Source organism: Neoarius graeffei, chromosome 26 (assembly GCF_027579695.1).
Source record: "Neoarius graeffei isolate fNeoGra1 chromosome 26, fNeoGra1.pri, whole genome shotgun sequence".
Taxonomy (NCBI): domain Eukaryota; kingdom Metazoa; phylum Chordata; class Actinopteri; order Siluriformes; family Ariidae; genus Neoarius; species Neoarius graeffei.
The window spans coordinates 13,179,199-13,198,563 of NC_083594.1; the positions used below are offsets into that span (position 1 = coordinate 13,179,199).

Here is a 19,365-nt window from a genome sequence, read left to right on the forward strand (position 1 = left end):
CAGAAGAGTGAGTCAGCAAAAAAAAATGCGGTTCTCCCGCCAAGAAAGAGGAAACTACAACGCAGGGTGTTTGGCAATTTTCGACCAATCAGAATTCGCGATTTATTCAGTCCGCATGTTACAAGATTCAGTGCGGGCCAAAATGGCGGAAACGATGAAATATTCTGATTTTTCATTTCAAGTTTTCAGTATTTTTCGTATTAAACTGTGTTTCTTACGATTTGTAAATGATGGCGGAACCACACACGGACTGGCCATCGGGAGTAGCGGGAGTTTTCCCAGTGGGCCGGTGGTTCAGTGTGGGCCAGCGGAGAAAAAAAAAAAAAAAAAACAGTTGCGCGCTGGCCTTTAATATGATAAGCAATGTTAACAGTTTCTTTAACAAACTGTTAACATTGCTTATCATATTAAAGGCCAGCGCGCAACTGTAATAAGCAATGTTAACAGTTTGTTAAAGAAACTGTTAACATTGCTTATCATATTAAAGGCCAGCGCGCAACTGTTTTTTTTTTTTTTTTTCTCCGCCGGCCCACGCTGAACCACCAGCCCACCGGGAAAACTCCCGCTACTCCCGATGGCCAGTCCGTGTGTGGGCGGAACATAACTGGATTTATCGGATGACATGTGGGAGTATTCATGTGCGAAAATTTTCGGCATTATTGTCCGTTTCAGTATCCGTCTGTGTGTATACTTGCCCGTTGAAATCGGCAATTGCCCGTCAAATTTACGGGTGGACGGGTCTCTGCCTAATACCTTAGTTGCCGAGATGAGATGAACTTTAACCTTTTCAACATGGCGGCGAGCGGTACAAGACACTTGAATGCTAAGCATTGTACGCTACTAAAGTTTTTTTTTACTAGTACTAGCGGGTAGTTTTTGGTGTCTATGCAATTTTGCGTCATTAACAAGTGTAATATAATACGTTAGAAATCCGTTTCCTTTAAAAATGTGTTGTTATGGTTTGTTTTTACCTATCCAGAGCAGACGCTATTGCTAACGATAGCTAACTAACTATTGCTAACTTGAATCTGGTCCACCATCTTTAATTTGTCAACAACAACAAAAGCATGTGAACACAACACACTGGTAAACACCACTTCCCAACTGGAAAATATCATCTTCCCATAGCACATGAACGCAGCATTAGTACGCCTGTCGTTATAGTGCGGACTTTCCATAGCATAGAAAATCGCTACGTTTCAATTTGTGTAACTGAACTTGTTTCACATCACTGGTCATATAAACCTATGTAAACAGGAAAAACGCGGAAGAGTTTGGTCGCATCTAACTACAGCCCCAAAAAATACCATTGGCCATACTGAGCCTAGCTACATTGCTAACAGGAGTGACAGCGCGTCTGACTGACTGGGAGGTCGCGCAAAGCTCGGAGAGGTACGGAGCAGCTCGTCTCAATTCAGATAAGAGCATATTTCATTATGGAAGTACGGTGGACTGTTCCTTTAAGCCTCGGTCACAACTGGACGTACGATTTTTTTTGGCCGCGTGATTTTTGGCGTTTCCAAAATCGCTGCGTTTTTTTTTTTTTGTTCGTGGAGAACGTAGTTGTGGTGACCATGAAGGGGTAAGATCACCGCGCACCCAACGTACAACCTGGAAGTCGAACGTGCGTACCACGCACGAAATCTGAGGCTGCTCGGACCTCCGGCTGTCGCTTCATTCGTACAGCCAACGCACGTAGTTGTAAGACCAATGTCCTTCAAACGTGCACTAATCGTACTGACCGTGCGTTCCATGCAGGCTTCGTATGAAGGTTGCAAGAACTGCGCACGATCTGTACGTTGTGCGTACCAACGACGTTGGATTTTTACTAAGAAAATGCCAAAACAGCACCATAATTAGTATTTAGTAGGTCAATACTCACCAGTTGCGTGTAGTTCAGTAGCAGTGCCCTGTGTCAGTTTCCGTTTGTGGATGGCGTTGCTGTACAGGTCCAAAGTCTTGTCGTAGAAACAAGGGTTGGCACGGAAAAAATCTACCAAACTCTCCTCGTCTGCTACGCCGAAAGAGTACGACAAACTCCTGGCCTGCTGGCCACTGTCGTGGTCTTCATCCTCCTCCTCACTGCTCCTTGTCCTCTCTCTCTCCTCCCTCTCTGTCACCCCCTCTCTCTCCTCCGTCTCCGACACCCTTTTCTATCCTCCTCTTCCCTTTTGCCTTCGGCGTATTGAAGCAATGAAATGAAATTGGATTTTCTCTCAATTAAAGCCTACGTGTACAAATGGCCGTAGGCACCCCTGCAGCTTTATATACCCGAGTTTTCGTGCGATTGACGCCCTCTCGCCGTACGGCCAATGCACGGCCGACGTACTCGACATGCATGGATGACGTACGAAATATCTGAACGTGCGTTGGCCGCACTAATCACATATGTGGGGCGCACGGCACACATACGGAGTCCACAAGTGCGACGTACGAAAAAAATTGACATTTTGCCCAAACCTGACACCAGCAAATCGTACGAAAGACGCACGTCGGCCGTACGGAAGACACACGCGGCCGTAAGTTTGTCTTGCAACCTGAAAAAAACGTAAGCGCCCGTAGAGTTTGTTTGACATGACAAAGAACCTCTGCGGCCAGTCTACGGCTTGAAAATGAGCACGTCACACGCGCGCCCTCCGTGTGTTTCTTGCGTTTTTTGCACGTAGACCGGGCGTAGGAGCACGTACGGCCGGTTGTGACCGAGGCTTTAAGCATACTTCAAGTTCAGCTACACCCACGGAGCCAGGCACGAGCAACCCGCTGGCGACGGGTACTGCTGCGATCACCACCACAGGCTCAGCTTCAACGACTTCGTCCGTGAAGCCCGTCGTGCCGGTATCAGACAGGGTATCTCACCAGCAGGTATAAGTCAAAACTTTTTGTTTGAAACATTTCATTTATGGGTATATTGTTAGAAAACCTAAAAGGTTGCACTGAACGTGCTGAAAAAGTCAAACAAGGTGGGATATGATATTTAAGAAAGAACACTTGTCATGATACACAAGTTTCAGTTGATGGCATGTTGAATTAGGATATTAACTTCTAGAAAAATACATGTATTTCATTGCTAAAATGAATGGTTGTTGGGTGCCCCACCGGGGCGTTGCCCCTGGCCCCCCGACCCCCCCCGCTACTTTTCAGATTTTTTTCTCAACATGCACTCTCATTCCTGATTAAAGTTCCAGCTTTCTCTCTGACTGTTACAAAGGAAACTAATTCCAAAAACGCTTAAAAAAAATCTCCTCACGGAAAATATTTTGGAAAATATTACCATATTGATGATTACTACACTTTTTAAAAAAAAAAATATGGTGTACGATAGTAACTGCAAAAACAATCCATATTAAGGCCCACTTTACACGGGGACGGTCTGAAACAAAAACGCAAAAGTCCGTTTTCGTTCTCACTTTTTTCCGCGTCTACACGACCGTTTTCAAGGAGGAAACCTGCGTCTATACGGCGACGCATAAATGTGTGGAATTCAATTGGATGTGCATGCCAGGCGGCTAGGTGGTGCTGTGAAAGACCTCCGCTATGTCTGCACGCATGCGCAACGTCTTCCGTCTTGTCTGATCTGCACATCTGCGCCGCGAAAACTTTGACTGCTATGGTAAGTAAGAAAGTAAGTAAAAAAGTAAGCGCATACTATACCCGCCTCTGTTCATTAACGGTATATGTGCAGATTCGGTATAGATGTTCGAAGGACTCCTGGACGTTTATTAAAGCTGCCAGAGCAGCTTGAAGGTCCGTTGGATCGATGTAATCAGACATGCTCTTACTTTTTTACTTACTTTCTTACTTCCCGGGCTGGCATGTACAGTATATGACATGTGTATGACGTAAACGCGTACCCGACGTGAGCAATCCGAGCAGAGTTTGGCGTATTGGGTAGTTTAGACGGATATGCAACGGGGGCTGTTTTTAACTTATCCACTCTGGAAGGCATTTTCAATTTTTTCCGTTTTTCAGCCTCGGAAACGCCGTCCCCGTGTAGACGAAAGGCACTTCCGATAAAATATTTAGTCGTTTTTACCCGACAGTGTCCTCGTGTAAATGGGCCCTAATATCAGCCTGTAATTTGGATTAGAGCAGGACCCTGTCAGAGCTGCTATTCTCGAAAACTAATCAACACCTTCAGACCAGTCAGATTCAAGAATTCTTCAGTATACTGTTACGTTATTTAAAAGTCGTAATTTACATCAGTGTTGTCCTGTTTACAAGAGTTTGTCATATCTGAATTATAATTACAAATTTCTGACTTCATGTTTTTTTTTTTCTCAAAGCTTAAACTCAAAAGCGTTTTACATCACATTATAAAACGGATATAAACAAAAAATTAACTTTCGAGCATACGCGCCTGTGAGCTTTTCCCAATCATTTTTCTAGTAATGACCGTCAAATCAAGAGTTAGCGGCTTGTAGAATTTAGCTTTCTCGTTTCAAACAAATTATAACAATTAGTGATGCCAAAAAATATGCTTTCGCAACCCGTTATGGCATTGTGTGAGTTGCTAAAGAAATGGCTAAAGCTAAGGTCACACATAGTTGGTTGATCCAAGAGAACCATGGCTGGGGCTACCGTGGCCATTCCGGCAGATTTCGGAGGTGATCTGTCGCATAAATGTGGGCGGAGTAAATATGCAAATGAAGCCATGGTAGCCGTGACGGTAGAGAAGGAAGCACCGCTGGTAACGACGGCTGGGCAGCAGTAGCCTCCGTGGTTGAGACTGGTTGGGTGACTATGAACCCTTTTCACGTGACGTCACGACAAACGCGGCCGCCATTTTGGACGTGTACTACCAGTAGTTTACCACAGCCAGCATTGAGGAACGGCAGCAAAGAAAGTGTTTATTTTCAGCAAGACTTCCATCATGCCACTATATTGTTGTGCACCTGGATGTAGTAACCATCAACAAACAAGGCAAGGGTTATCATTTTATCGGATCCCTGTAGATGGATGGCGGACATAAACAGGAAAGATTGGCAGCCCTCGGCATACCAGCGCTTGTGCAGTGACCACTTTGTTGGAGGTAAGACGAATAAAATTAGCCAGAAAAGGCATTACATTGCTGTTAACATTCTGTGGCGGCGAGTGTGTAACCAAATAGGCTAAAATAACCCATTGTAACCTCTTTGTTCTTCTGTAGTAGCGATTAGCTAACGACATTAGCTACGTTGTGTTCCTTTGCTGTTGGTAGACTGTAGGACAGATCAGAGGCAGTGTTCTACAAACAGCGCTTAATTTGAGGGGGAGCAAGCCGGAGCGCGCTCCGCAACCTCGGGCGTTGGCTCCGGCAGCTATTTACACTGGATCCGGTGATCCGACACCTCTTTTGACTATGTAACAAAAAAAAAAAATAAAAAAACCCAAATAATTAAATAAAAAAATGCAAGTTTATTTAGTGTTAATGTCTGATTTTGATATCTGTCTTGTTGGTGATTTCTCTCATGAAACGACATCCACAAAATATCTGCAGATGAACTTAATTTGCAGTGTTATTACAAAACATGCCCAGAAGCGCAGCGCCGCGCCCCCCTCCCCCACTCTTTTTTTCCGCACCGGAGCCGCTCATCCTCTGCGCTCCGGGACCTCCCACTTTACAAATTAAGCACTGCCTACAAATAAGGGTTCAAAACAAGAGGAACATGTATTTGTCTCTTAAATCCAGGCCGTTCCCTGTAATCTGTAACAACGGTTGGAGAAAGTAATGGCAAATAGTGAGTGCACAAGCCATAGAAGGTAAACTGTACACAGCGCCAGGGCAGTGTGATGGTATGTCTACTTTTAGATTGTGTTAGCTTATCAATGAACACACTCGTCACTCGATGAGTTTCACGTCTTTACGACAGATACTTAAATGTGTGTTAGGTATTATTGTTGCAGTCTAAGCAGTCATTGTAGCAGCTAGATGAGCGAGAACCGAAAGGGTCTGTGCCATAAACTGTTATTTCTGTACGGCGTTGCTAATGTGTCGTTACTGTTGTTATTTCTCCCTCTGCTCGCCCTGTAAATGCCCTACGTCGCTGGATAGCGAAGGTGTTTTCTGCATCTCGCTCCTTTTTCTTGTATGTTCTCCGTTTGTCGCCTTCCTCGCATTCAAACCAATTCGAGCCGAAGTCCGCTACATGTCCAAAATGGTGGTCGCGTTTACGAAGGTCACGTGACTGAAAAGGGTCTATAGAGAGCGTGCACGTGACGTCACGAGGTCACGTGATATTTGTTTATCCGCCATCTTGGACAGCAAGGCCGCGCATAGAACTTAGACGAACCCGTTCTAATTATCAAGTGTGTGGGAGTAGATCTTTCGAGAATGGTTATATCTTGTTCAGCATTTGGTTGTACCAATAGACAGGGCCAAAAGGAGGGCCCGTCATTTTATAGATTCCCCGCAGACGAGGAGAGACGCGCAAAATGGGTGTCCACTGTGCGAAGAGAAAACTGGTACCCCAGTTCTACCAGCCGAATTTGTAGTGAACACTTCATATCAGGTAGGTGTAATCTTCTAATACATTTATATCTGATATTGAATAATAATTCTGTACAGATAAAGATAGCGGTGATTTGTGATTTTTTTTTTTTCAGACAAAAACATACATATTTACAACCCTGTCGTTATCTGGAACCGAGTTTAGATTTCGAACATTCTTACGATAAAACGTCCTGCATAGTCTATTTATGATAAACGTCTTAATGCCACTTACCCGTGAGGTTATCAAGTAGACATTCTTCCTCGGAACCTTCCAGAGGTATAGTTGGGATACCCATCCCGCAACAAAATATTTATAAGCTTCCAGGCTCTTGTAAGCTTTGAGGGCTTTGCCAGTGTAACACAATTCACGATTAACAAGAAAATTGTAAATGTCGTGGTAGGCCAGATCGGGCAAATCGCCGGCACCGTAGCTCCGAATTTCCCTGAACAAGGATTGTGGCAAGTTGTACGGATCTGCAATCCCCAACCTGGAACACTTTTCCACGTATCGCTGCCTCACGTCACCTTCAAGATGCTGAACAAACTTGGAGAAGTTATTGCGCGATGTAGATGGGGTATTTTCCGAATTTTCTTGGGGATTACTCCCTGGATCCATTACGCTCGCGCAAGGTAAACAATCCTGAAGCCGTCCAGTATGGCGGAGTAGACACGGATGGGTCGCGTGACTGCACATCCTCTATAGCGACGTATGACCTTACGGCAATGACGGCAGTGTGTACAATTTTCACGACTGCAGTACGGCGTTAGCCTGGCAAGCCAGACTAAATGTGAATATTTAGTCTGGCCTCGATCCGTAGACATTTCCGACGGGTGTGGGAGGAACAAACCGCTGTCTTTCAAACTGTCTCTGTGCGTATAGGCCAACGCTCTGACCAATCAGCGCAACAGTGACTGTGACGTAGTCAGAGCGACAGAAAGCAGTGGGGGAGACCTTGAAATAAATAATTTTTCAAAATGCGTATTAATTAATAAACAGGTTCTAGATATTAAGAAGTTTGGAGATAATGATCACAAGTTTGGAGTCTGTACCACATACTTAACATACACTCTTATTTTTTTCCAAGTGTTTTTCAAGGGTTTGCTTAAACTGTTTTTGAGAGTTTTTATTTAGTGGTGTTTGGTGAAATAATTTCCCTTAAATGTAAAATAACGGGAAAATAAGAAACAATCAAAAAGTAATGTTTCAAAGCTGTTTATTAATTCTTCGTACTGCACAAACTAGCCCCATCCTTTTGGCTACGAGCGGAGCCAGCTGGTAGATCAGACTTTTGCCATAGCCGGTCGGCAAAACAGCGAAAACGTCCTTCTTGAAAAGGAATGAGCGGAGAGCCTCTTCCTGCTCATGGTTCAACGAAAACTCCAAGTCTAATTCTTCTAAAACTGATTCCAAAGCGGAGTCAAACGCGCGCTGTTCACTAGCCATAGCCATCTTTCCTGTTGTGCTTTCTCCAGCGTCGTGCAGCCTTGTCGTCACTCCTGCAAAAGCCTGGCCAAAGAATCCAAACAAAAACCTTGCGTTGTGATTGGCGGGCACGATTTGATGCCCGGGGTGTTTTGTTGATATGGTGCGAGGCTAGACCCACTCGCTAGGCAAAAATATTTTTGGCCGCTAGGCGGGTGGGTCTAGTTTACTAGGCTAGTACGGCGTAGCCATGGCAAGACAAAATAAGCCCAGTGCATCAAATCCTACAGATACAAATCAAGAGCTTCAGTTAACGTTCAGATGCAGTTCAAACATCAGAACGGGAAAAATTGTGATCTCCAAGTGTGACTGACTTTCACTGTGGCACTGTGGGTGTTGGTTTGAGCCAGATGGACTGGTTTGAGTATTTCAGAAGCTGCTGATCTCCTGGGGTTTTCACACACAACAGTCTCGAGAGTTTACCCAGATAGATTGGTGCAAAAAACAAAAAAACCACTGAGTGAGCGAGCGACAGTTCTGCGGGAGGAAACGCCTTGTTGATAAGAGAGCTCAGAGGAAAATGACCAGATTGGTTTGAGCTTTTTTTGCCAGGAAGGATCTAGTAACTCATAGCAACTCTTTACAACCGTGGTGAGCAGAAAAGCATCTCAGCATGCAACAGCAGAAGAGCACGCTGGGTTCCAGTCCTGCCAGCCAAGAACAGGAAGCTTAGAATCAAGAACAAGTTCCTATTAAAGTGGCCAGTCAGTGTGCGCAACTGATAATGTTGAAAGATGAAAGTCTTTATTACATTTTCATCGTATTTTAACATATCACTGTAAACTCTGTAATTCTTAATCACAGTTACAAATCCTCTTTATTTCAGGTCCGACGTGAACGATGTCACTTAATAAAAAGGAATCTTCCGCCACATCACCAGTCTTATTCCTGAACGTTAAAGGTGAACCCATGCGCTTCTTTATCAGACCTGGTCCCACCAAAGTGCAGCTTCAGCCTTTAATATCGAACGGTGGAGGCGTCCTCTGCCGAACCCAGGAGCCGAACGCCATTTTATTAGCGGATCCCGGTGACATCACGGCCGCTGTCGAAGATGCCAGCCATTTTTACATCTCCACTCAGTACATTCACGACTGTGTGGCTCAGAACCAGCAGTTAGACATCGAAAACTACAGGTTCAGCAATTTCCAGGCCGTCCAGACAAGGTCCACGTCACGGAAACGCCAAGATACGGGACGCATGAGTTACTCTCTTGAAGACGACACGGCCATCTTGAATTTCATCGCCAAACATCAGAAAGAAGCAAAAGGCAACCGGATCTGGCAGCAGATGGAGCGTCAGTGCATCACCAGTCACAGCTGGCAGTCCATGAGGGACCGCTTTCTAAAGCACCTGCAGCATAAACTGGAACAGAAATCCCCTGTGAACAAAAAGAAAGTTATCCCGCTGAAAGAAAGCTCCTCTTCTGAGGATAATACGTCTCAACCTACGCCAAAGAAAACACCCAGAAAGAAAGCGGAGATGGTTTTGAGTTCGCCTTCCGATTTGGACGCCACACAGATCGGCCACGAGCATGAGGACGGGACAAGAGAACAACCAGAGCGCCAGGTTTCACCTGAAGAAATCGGCAGTCCTCAAGATCCGGCCTCAGATAAGAGGCAGACGGGCGAAGCGAGGAAAGAGACTGATGGTGACGAGTCAGCGCCGGAGAAAGAGCAACAGCAGCCTGAAGTTTCACCCAAAAGAGCCAGAATGGGAATGGACATGGACTCACCAGCGGAGGACACGGCATCTGGTAATGTAGTACGCCGACGTTTTGATTAAGATTGTAGAACGATCCCTCGGACCAATCCGACACCACGTGCGGTCCGATGTTTGTTCCGTTCCCCTCGTAACTTGAGTTGGACAAAAATGGGAAAAAAAACCTAACCATGGTTTCATCCGGCCGACAGGTGATGAGTTTATGCCATCATGTGTTGTCCGGTGTCCATCCAGCGTCATTCACATTTCATGAAAATCGCTTCTTCTCTCTCAATTCTTCACCGATTTTTATTCTTTTTGGCAGGAAGGTAGGTCTGCCTGGGGTGCATATGGCTGCTATGCAAATTTGCATAACTGCAATTAGTAATGAAGATATGGAGAAATTAATCAATCCCTAACGAGCATTTTCCACACAAATCACTTCTTCTTCTCCTTCAATTCTTCACCGATTTTGATTCTTTCTGGTCTGAAGGTAGGGGGACCTAGGGTGCGTATAACTTCTACCCAGATTTGCTTAAAGGAGAGCTGAAGTCATTTTTAAACTTGCTTTATTTCTTAATTAACGTGTTATTCAATTACGTTTTCGGTTTTAGTAACCTTATATCGTGACTCGTATTGGCAACTAATTACAATTAAATATTATATTTATCGGCCTATTCGGTTTTTAGCCATGTTGAATTTAGTTCGTTTGGTCCACAGCAGGCGCCGGTTATCTGCGTGATCTTCACGAGACTTGCGCGAGACTTCGAAACGTGAAGAAGTATCAGCCAGGTGTCAGTGCCGCCATTTTGAAAACTGTTTTCCAAACGAAATATTGCACAAAAACGAGTTTAAATGACGATTACTGCCGACTTTTTTCAAACTTTCCTGATTGCTATCAAAACAAACAAAACTTCCGGCTTGATTACGTCAGCATTCGAAAGAGAGCGCGCACGTTTTTGACAACGTTGGCAGATGTCGATCTCTGCTGTACGTTTTACTTCCGTCCTACGATGTCTCGCACAGGTCTCAACGAATCTCGTTTACGGCCATTGCTTTGACATATGGACTGATATATTACGTAGCGCAGGGCTTTTCAAAGTGTGGGGCGCGCCTCCCCTAGGGGGTGCCAGAGTTCTTCAGGGGGGGCGCAACGTGAGGAAAAATAAACCAGAATAAGTTATTATTGCGGACATTTAGCGAACTTCAGCTAGCCTTTGCCAGAGACAAAATGGATCGATTTTTAGTACCTAAAGCTACAGTGAGTGAGGAGACAGAGTCCGGGCCAAGCAAAAAAAGAAGGAAGTATGACCACGATTATTTAAAGTTTGGATTTTCATGGACTGGATCTGAAGATGCTCCACTGCCACAGTGTGTTGTCTGCCAAGAGGTGCTAGCTAACGATGCTATGAGATGTTTAAAATGTGTAAAACAAGATGTTTTTTAAAAAAAAGCACAGATGTTTAAAATGTGTAAAAAAAAAGTTAGTTTTAAAAAGCACAGATGTTTAAAATGTGTAAAAAAGAGGTTTTAAAAAGTACAGATGTTTAAAATGTGTAAAAAAAGGATGTTTTTAAAAAGCACAGATGTTTAAAATATGTAAAAAAAGGAGGTTTTAAAAAGCACAGATGTTTAAAATATGTAAAAAAAGGAGGTTTTAAAAAAGCACAGATGTTTAAAATGTGTAAAAAAGAGGTTTTAAACAGCACAGATGTTTAAAATGTGTAAAAAAGATGTTTTTAAAAAAGTACAGACGTTTAAAATGTGTAAAAAAGAGGTTTTAAAAAAGCACAGATGTTTAAAATGTGTAAAAAAGAGGTTTTAAAAAGCACAGATGTTTAAAATGTGTAAAAAAGAGGTTTTAAAAAAGCACAGATGTTTAAAATGTGTAAAAAAGGAGGTTTTAAAGCACAGATGTTTAAAATGTGTAAAAAAGAGGTTTTAAAAAAGTACAGATGTTTAAAATGTGTAAAAAAAGAGGTTTTAAAAAAGCACAGATGTTTAAAATGTGTAAAAAGGTTTTAAAAAGCACAGATGTTTAAAATGTGTAAAAAAGAGGTTTTAAATAGCACAGATGTTTAAAATGTGTAAAAAAGAGGTTTTCAAAAAGCACAGATGTTTAAAATGTGTAAAAAAGGAGATTTTAAAGCACAGATGTTTAAAATGTGTAAAAAAGAGGTTTTAAAAAGCACAGATGTTTAAAATGTGTAAAAAAGAGGTTTTAAAAAAGTACAGATGTTTAAAATGTGTAAAAAAAGAGGTTTTAAAAAGCACAGATGTTTAAAATGTGTAAAAAAAAAGGTTTTAAAAAAGCACAGATGTTTAAAATGCGTAAAAAAGAGGTTTTAAAAAAAGCACAGATGTTTAAAATGTGTAAAAGAAAAAAATTAAAATGTGTACAACAACCTTTTTTTTTAAAAATACGAATGGAACATTAAGTATAGCAACAAAAATTGTAAGGGGGGGGCGCTGTTGTTTATTTGCTCTGTGAGGGGGGGCTGACTCTCCCACACTTTGAAAACCCCTGACATAGTGTATTTCAAACACTCATAACTTGCTATAGCAGCGACAAAAATGCATTCCTATATTTAATAAAATGAGAGAAATAGAATTTTGATAAAAAAATTTGCTTTCAGTTCTCTTTTAATTACAGTTATTTATGAAGTTATGGACTAATTAAGCCTTAATGAGCCGTTCAACAAAAATCGATTCTTCTCGGTCAATTCCTTGCCGTTTTGGATTCTTTCTGGCAAATAGGTCGGTATTCCTAGGGAGGATATAGTGTATATAGCTTGCAGCATTTATTGCGTAAGGTGGCCCACTTTAGATCGTTCCTTCTGGACTAGACGGGGCCAGAGTGAGCTGCACCTTCATTGATGGTCTCGTTCATTAAATATATCGAGAACCAACACTAAGCAGGAAAATTATGTTGCAGAGATCATTGGTGCCTCTGCTGAGTGTATGGAGCTAATACAGTTGACTTCCTTTGTTAAATAATATAATAATAAACATTTTCGGCTCCAATCACACTCCAGCTCGTGACGGGTTATTGATGAAAATGACACAATTGGTGGCAGTGCTTCAGCGAGCTTCGGAAAGTATTCCCAAACCCACCTACGAGTATTCGTCGCTTAGTTTGCTGATGAAAACATCGCCACCATGTTTTGACGTGTGCACTGAAATGTTTCATGATGTTTTTGGCCAATCACGAGGCGGAGACACTCAATAAACACAACTCGTGAAGCTCAGAGAACATTCACCGTGCATCACGCAATTGGTGGTGATTTTTCATCGACAAGTATTCGCAAATTAAGCCCTTCGCGAGCTGTAGTGGGACCAGGGCCTTCGGATGAGACAGACGTGAGAGAAATCTCCTCACAGCGTAACGGAGTCACTGTTGTTTTTTTTTCTCCTGTCATTTTGTCACCTGTCTCTGTATAAAGCCTGAGAAATTTTTGCATAAACATCCACTGATTTACTCAGATTTACTGCTTTCCTTTCATTTTTGCCTTCTACATTTATTCATGTTGCATTATCACATCGTTTTTTGTTTCATTCAGGACCAAACGATCAGGCATCGACTTCCAGCGAGAAGCAAAACACTAGCAAGCCCTCGGCACCCTCTGGGAGGAAGCTCGGGATACTCGAGAGAGCTGCCAGAGAATTTGAAGCCTCTCAAGCGGTACAGCCTTTTACTTCTGTTTTTAAAAAAAAATAGAGATATAATTCAAGGTTTTCTAAATCTACAGTTGGATGGAAAAAGTTTTGGCGCCCCTCGTAACCATTGCAGAGATGCCTACTAGTACGGATTGGCCGTATTTTGTACGGAAAAGTTACGTAACTATGATGTTACGGCAAACAGTGTTGTTCTGTACGGAATTATTATAAAGTCTTAAAAAATTCCAGTGAGTTGTTTTTAAATGTCCAAGCGACTTTTTCAATCCATGCGCGATTCACGACTATTTATTTTTACGACAACCACACATGCTATGTGTGACATGCGCAGATACCGCACATGCTGTGCGTGACATGCGCAGATACTGCACATTTGTTTGCGCTATTTTCACTCGACATCACACACGCATGGTGCTGCTTCTCAATAGTGGAAATGAAATGCTCAGTATCGGGACAATTGAAACACAGGTCTCAGGTGTTCCTCCCACGATATACGGTAGAATGGCCGTGCATTACACCCAGTCAAAAGGGCAATGAATACGCGCACTGCAAACTGTGTAGAACTGACATTAACATCACTCATGGTGGTCGCAATGACTGCAGGCGGCATGTCAACTACAAAAAACATATGGAGCATGCTGAAATGGCGAGTCAGGCGGAAAGTAAATCTGGGGGTATCCAACAGTTTTTTACGAAATCTGTGGATGAAAAGACACGGAACGTGACACGTGCTGAAGCGGTGATGGTTGACCTGTGCTTGGAGTTGAACTTGCCAATTAGTGCCATGAAATGTGAGTTAAACTTATTCAGTTTCTTTTTACATGTATGATTTTTATTCACTGAAATATCAAACACTGGCTGTACTTCTTTAATTCAAAGTCTTTTCAGTGTTGCAAGTGCAAATGTACATGTAGTATGATCAAAAACAGAATTTTATGATTAGTGGTGTTGGGATTGTGGCAAAAAATTGATCATTCCACTGTTTTAAATACAATTATAAATGTCATTTTATTCAATGTCTCTTCTGAAGCATTTATACAGGGATGAGAATTTTCCGCCGATCGGCGGATTTCCGACTTTTTCAGACCAAAATGATCGTTTTTGAGCGTGCGCGCGCAACATTAAGGTCTGCATCACGCATCTTAGAATGTGCGCGCGCGAGGGAGACTGTGTGCAGTGTTGCCAGATACTGCTAACGTTTTCCATCCCAAAATATGTTCCAAACCCGCCAAAATGCACTTAAAACCGCCCAATGTGGCAACACTGCCTGTGTGCTTGTTCATGTAGCGCATGCCAGACAAAGAGCATCCTGATTGGGTTACTCAGCAAAATAAGCCAATCAGCTTTCAGTGTGGGCGGGCTTTTATTTCTTTTCTCGAGGACCGGAGTTTTCAGCTGAGTCAGTGCAGCCTACAGGATCGGCATGGCAGAGAGAGCGCGCGCGCGCCCCAAAAAACCAAAGTACAAAACCCACTTCAACTCAGATTACACAAAAGAATCTCCCTATCTAATAATAATAATATCCCTGTCTAATAATAATCTCCCTGTCTAATAATAATCTCCCTATCTAATAATAATAATCTCCCTGTCTAATAATAATAATCTCCCTGTCTAATAATAATCTCCCTGTCTAATAATAATCTCCCTGTCTAATAATAATAATCTCCCTGTCTAATAATAATAATCTCCCTGTCTAATAATAATCTCCCTGTCTAATAATAATAATCTCCCTGTCTAATAATAATAATCTCCCTGTCTAATAATAATCTCTGTCTAATAATAATAATCTCTCTGTCTAATAATAATAATCTCCCTGTCTAATAATAATAATCTCCCTGTCTAATAATAATCTCCCTGTCTAATAATAATCTCCCTATCTAATAATAATAATCTCCCTGTCTAATAATAATAATCTCCCTGTCTAATAATAATAATCTCCCTGTCTAATAATAATCTCCCTATCTAATAATAATAATCTCCCTGTCTAATAATAATCTCCCTGTCTAATAATAATAATCTCCCTGTCTAATAATAATAATCTCCCTGTCTAATAATAATCTCCCTGTCTAATAATAATCATCTCCCTGTCTAATAATAATAATCTCCCTGTCTAATAATAATCTCCCTGTCTAATAATAATCTCCCTATCTAATAATAATAATCTCCCTGTCTAATAATAATCTCCCTGTCTAATAATAATCTCCCTGTCTAATAATAATAATCTCCCTGTCTAATAATAATCTCCCTATCTAATAATAATAATCTCCCTATCTAATAATAATAATCTCCCTATCTAATAATAATAATCTCCCTGTCTAATAATAATAATCTCCCTGTCTAATAATAATAATCTCCCTGTCTAATAATAATCTCCCTGTCTAATAATAATCTCATCTCATCTCATTATCTCTAGCCGCTTTATCCTTCTACAGGGTCGCAGGCAAGCTGGAGCCTATCCCAGCTGACTATGGGCGAAAGGCGGGGTACACCCTGGACAAGTCGCCAGGTCATCACAGGGCTGACACATAGACACAGACAACCATTCACACTCACATTCACACCTACGCTCAATTTAGAGTCACCAGTTAACCTAACCTGCATGTCTTTGGACTGTGGGGGAAACCGGAGCACCTGGAGGAAACCCACGCAGACACGGGGAGAACATGCAAACTCCGCACAGAAAGGCCCTCGCCGGCCCCGGGGCTTGAACCCAGGACCTTCTTGCTGTGAGGCGACAGCGCTAACCACTACACCACCGTGCCGCCCTAATAATAATCTCCCTGTCTAATAATAAAGAAAATAAATAAATAAATGGCCAAAAATCATTAGCCCCTGGAACCCCTGGGCCCTGCCCCCCGGGCCATGGGCCCCGACCCCTGGGCCATGGGCCCCGACCCCCGGGTCATGGGCCCCGCCCTGGTTTTTTCAGACTTTTTAAATATTTGGGCCCCGGGCCATGGGCCCTGCTCTGGTTTTTTCAGACTTTTTAAATATTTTTCATTCTCATCCCTGTTTATATATTGGGACATTAAGACAACAATGTCGGACTCTCTTTGGCATGAAATAAGAAATTTTTAAAAATTTTATTAGAATCCGTTAACAGGTAGAACATTTTGCCAGGCAATATAATATAATACTTTTGAGGAGTTACATTCAATACCAATGATTGGTAGTCAACCGTAATGTCTGCAAACAGGGAACACTATTGTATTTATAAAAATGTGAGAAATTGTATGCTGTAGAAATTTGTTGAGTGGAAATTCAATTGAGATGGCTGCTCGTGTTTTGTTTATTCAATTCACACAAAACAGTACTTTTTAATAATTTAAATGTTAAACATATTGGTATATACACCTCTTTATAATGGAAATGTGCATAAATTAATGTTACTGAAAGTCATTCCAAAATACTGAAAAATGTTTTCAAGAATACTGAAATTCAAAATTTGGGGTAGGCATCTCTGCCATTGGAAATTTAAGCCGTAAAGACTACCACTAACTATTCTTCGACAAATGTGAATGCGTAGTTACGTTCTATATGATGAAAATATTAATTGTGGCATGTGTAAATGTATGGACACCCTAATAGGCATAACTTAGTAACGCTTGGTTTTGCAGATATCACAGCTTTCAAATGCTTTGTGTCAAGTCATTTCGGATTATTTTCTTTTCTTTTCAGCCACTCTTCCTTCAAAACGTTTGTAGTTCTGAGGTATTCCTGGATCGTCTTGCATGCACAGACTAATCTTGCCACATAAAATTATTTTATTTTCCAGACTGATATAAGTCAAGACGACCAGCCTCTGAGTCAGGAATCATTCCTTACTGCCTCAGATAATGATGAGTCTCAGATCAGGGCGGCACGTGAAAGAGCTGTAAAGGAACAGGAAGTGAATCCTGAGCATCCTAATGACGCAGAAGAGCCTGAACTAACTGCCCAAAGCCACAGGAGCACCCCAGGGCTAGAGGACGATGACCCGGGTCCCAGCAGTGCCGCTCTACAAATAATGTCCAACGCTCACATGTTCCTCTTTCAGCATGAGTCCCAGGAGGAGGAGCTCAGCCAGCCGTCAGAGGAAGATCCGCTCTCCCAGAGCCTGTTAGAGACAAAACAACATGTAGTTAGGTTGATGCAGGAATCGAAGAAAGAATTGGTTGAGGTCATGAAAGCGCTGTTAAAGGCCAGCGGCGATGTCACTCTGGCGCTGTCGTATTTGCTTGAAGGATATGACCTGGAAGTCCACGGGCCCATCTGGACTCGGCACGACGACGAAATGCTTCTTTCAGCCGATTCTGTCGAGTGTGAGAAGCTTCATGAGAAATACGGAGCCGAGAGCGTGTCCAAGAGAGCAGCGTTTCTGAAAGCAGAAAATGGCATATGAAACTTTTATAGCGTTAAAAAAAATGCTGTGTCATGGCAGTAATCCTCCACAGCCTAAAACATGAGCTACTCTTTTTTTTGTTTTATTTTAAACTATTGTCATTTACTATAAACCACATTTTCTCCTATATGATTTAATATTGTCATTCGAATCTGTTGTGAACAAATGTTTTTATATCAATACAATGCTTTTAATGACTTTTGAAAACAGGATAATAAAATATATTTTATCACCCAAAGTGGTGGCATCTTTACAGAAAATATGGATTAAATTCTAATTTATTTTCATCATCGTCCCTGAACTTTTTCTGCCTTTTACATAAACGATGAAAACCTACTAACGAGAACTTCCGGTGACGCCATGCAATAAGCAGCAACCTAGAAGTTGAGCTCCGTCCAACCAAATACTGAATAACCTAACAAAATAATTAAAACTCGGCATTGAGTCACGAATTGACAATGCCAACGTCTTCTAGAAACACAAATACGACTAAACAAGATGCTTTGAAAGACAAGAACGATCATTTGAAGCCGAATCAACATGATGGTAACGCTAGCGCTAGCTCAGAAGCCAAAATATTAGCCGAGCTAGAAAAGCTAAGGTCAGAAAACCGGGAAGGACATAATCAGACCAAATTATCCCTTCAGAAGCTGGAATTAGCTATGGAAGACCTGAAAGGTGAAATGACAAAGCTAGAGAAAAGAACCACAGAGGCAGAAGAGCGTATAAGTGCCAGTGAAGACAATGGGAGAAGATACGAGAGAGCTATACGTTATCTGCTACGCCGAGAGATGGACCCAACATCTAGATGTGAAGGTTTGCAAAACAGAACAAGACGTAACAATTTGAGAATCTATCGGATGCCTGGGGGTAGCAAGGGGAAAGATGTTAAGAAATTTGTCAAGGAGATGATTCAGTCTGTTCTCAAACCAATGCCAGATGTGAATATGCAAATCGAGAGAGCACACCGTTCTCTGGCGTCCAAGCCGAAAGACCTCAATGCTACGCCTAGATCTGTAGTCGTCAGATTTGTGGATTACTCAGTCAAAGACGAGATCCTTCGACAAGCATGGAGCCAAAAACTAATATACAAAGACGAACAAATATACTTCGGCCACGATTATTCTCCGGAATTGCAAAGGAAGAGAGCACAAGTGCGAAAGGTCATCAAACAACTAAAGGAGAAGACCATTAAAGCCAAGTGCCTTTATCCAGCGCAACTGAAACTGACCATGGAAAATGGGGATCAGACCTACCCTACGCTCAAAGAGGCTCTTCCATTCCTGGCAGAGTACAACATACATCCACAAGTCGATGAAAGAGCACAGATGGAGGACGAGATGTCTCGCTATAGGTGGGATGTTGCGGGTGAGAGAAGCGGAGAAGGTGCAGCGGGAGGGATGCCTTCCGTGGACCCTGCGGCCCTCTTGGAATAAGAAATGATGTCAACGCCGAGACTTTATTTTTTCTGGATATGCCTAACGTTAGGATTACTCCCCCCTCCCCTTAATTTTCTGTAATGGACGGAACTCAGCTGAACTTTGAGTGTATGTATGCACAATGAGCAGCTACCGCTCCACGAACTGGACGAAAGCAGCCAAGACACTTTGTGTGAATCCCACGGAGGAACTGTCACCATCCTCTGCCCAGGCTACACCG

General features: G+C 42.3%; 1 protein-coding gene across 8 annotated transcripts in view; it reads left to right on the plus strand.

Annotated features, from left to right (window-relative positions):
• terf2ip (telomeric repeat binding factor 2, interacting protein) overlaps positions 1-17,893 on the plus strand; it is a 24,755-nt gene extending 6,862 nt beyond the window's left edge. The window contains exons 1-5 of one of the 8 annotated variants that reach the window (XM_060910783.1): positions 1,470-5,029; positions 6,349-6,488; positions 8,779-9,705; positions 13,211-13,332; positions 17,101-17,863. In XM_060910783.1, the coding sequence (XP_060766766.1) occupies positions 8,793-9,705; positions 13,211-13,332; positions 17,101-17,706 (1,641 nt within the window). In that variant the 5' untranslated portion in view covers positions 1,470-5,029; positions 6,349-6,488; positions 8,779-8,792 and the 3' untranslated portion in view covers positions 17,707-17,863. Of the gene's footprint in view, positions 1-1,468; positions 5,030-6,348; positions 6,489-8,778; positions 9,706-13,210; positions 13,333-17,100 lie in introns of those variants that run through there. The other 7 variants (XM_060910784.1, XM_060910785.1, XM_060910782.1 and 4 more) reach the window with 7 other exon arrangements.
• Positions 17,894-19,365: the final 1,472 nt, after the last annotated feature.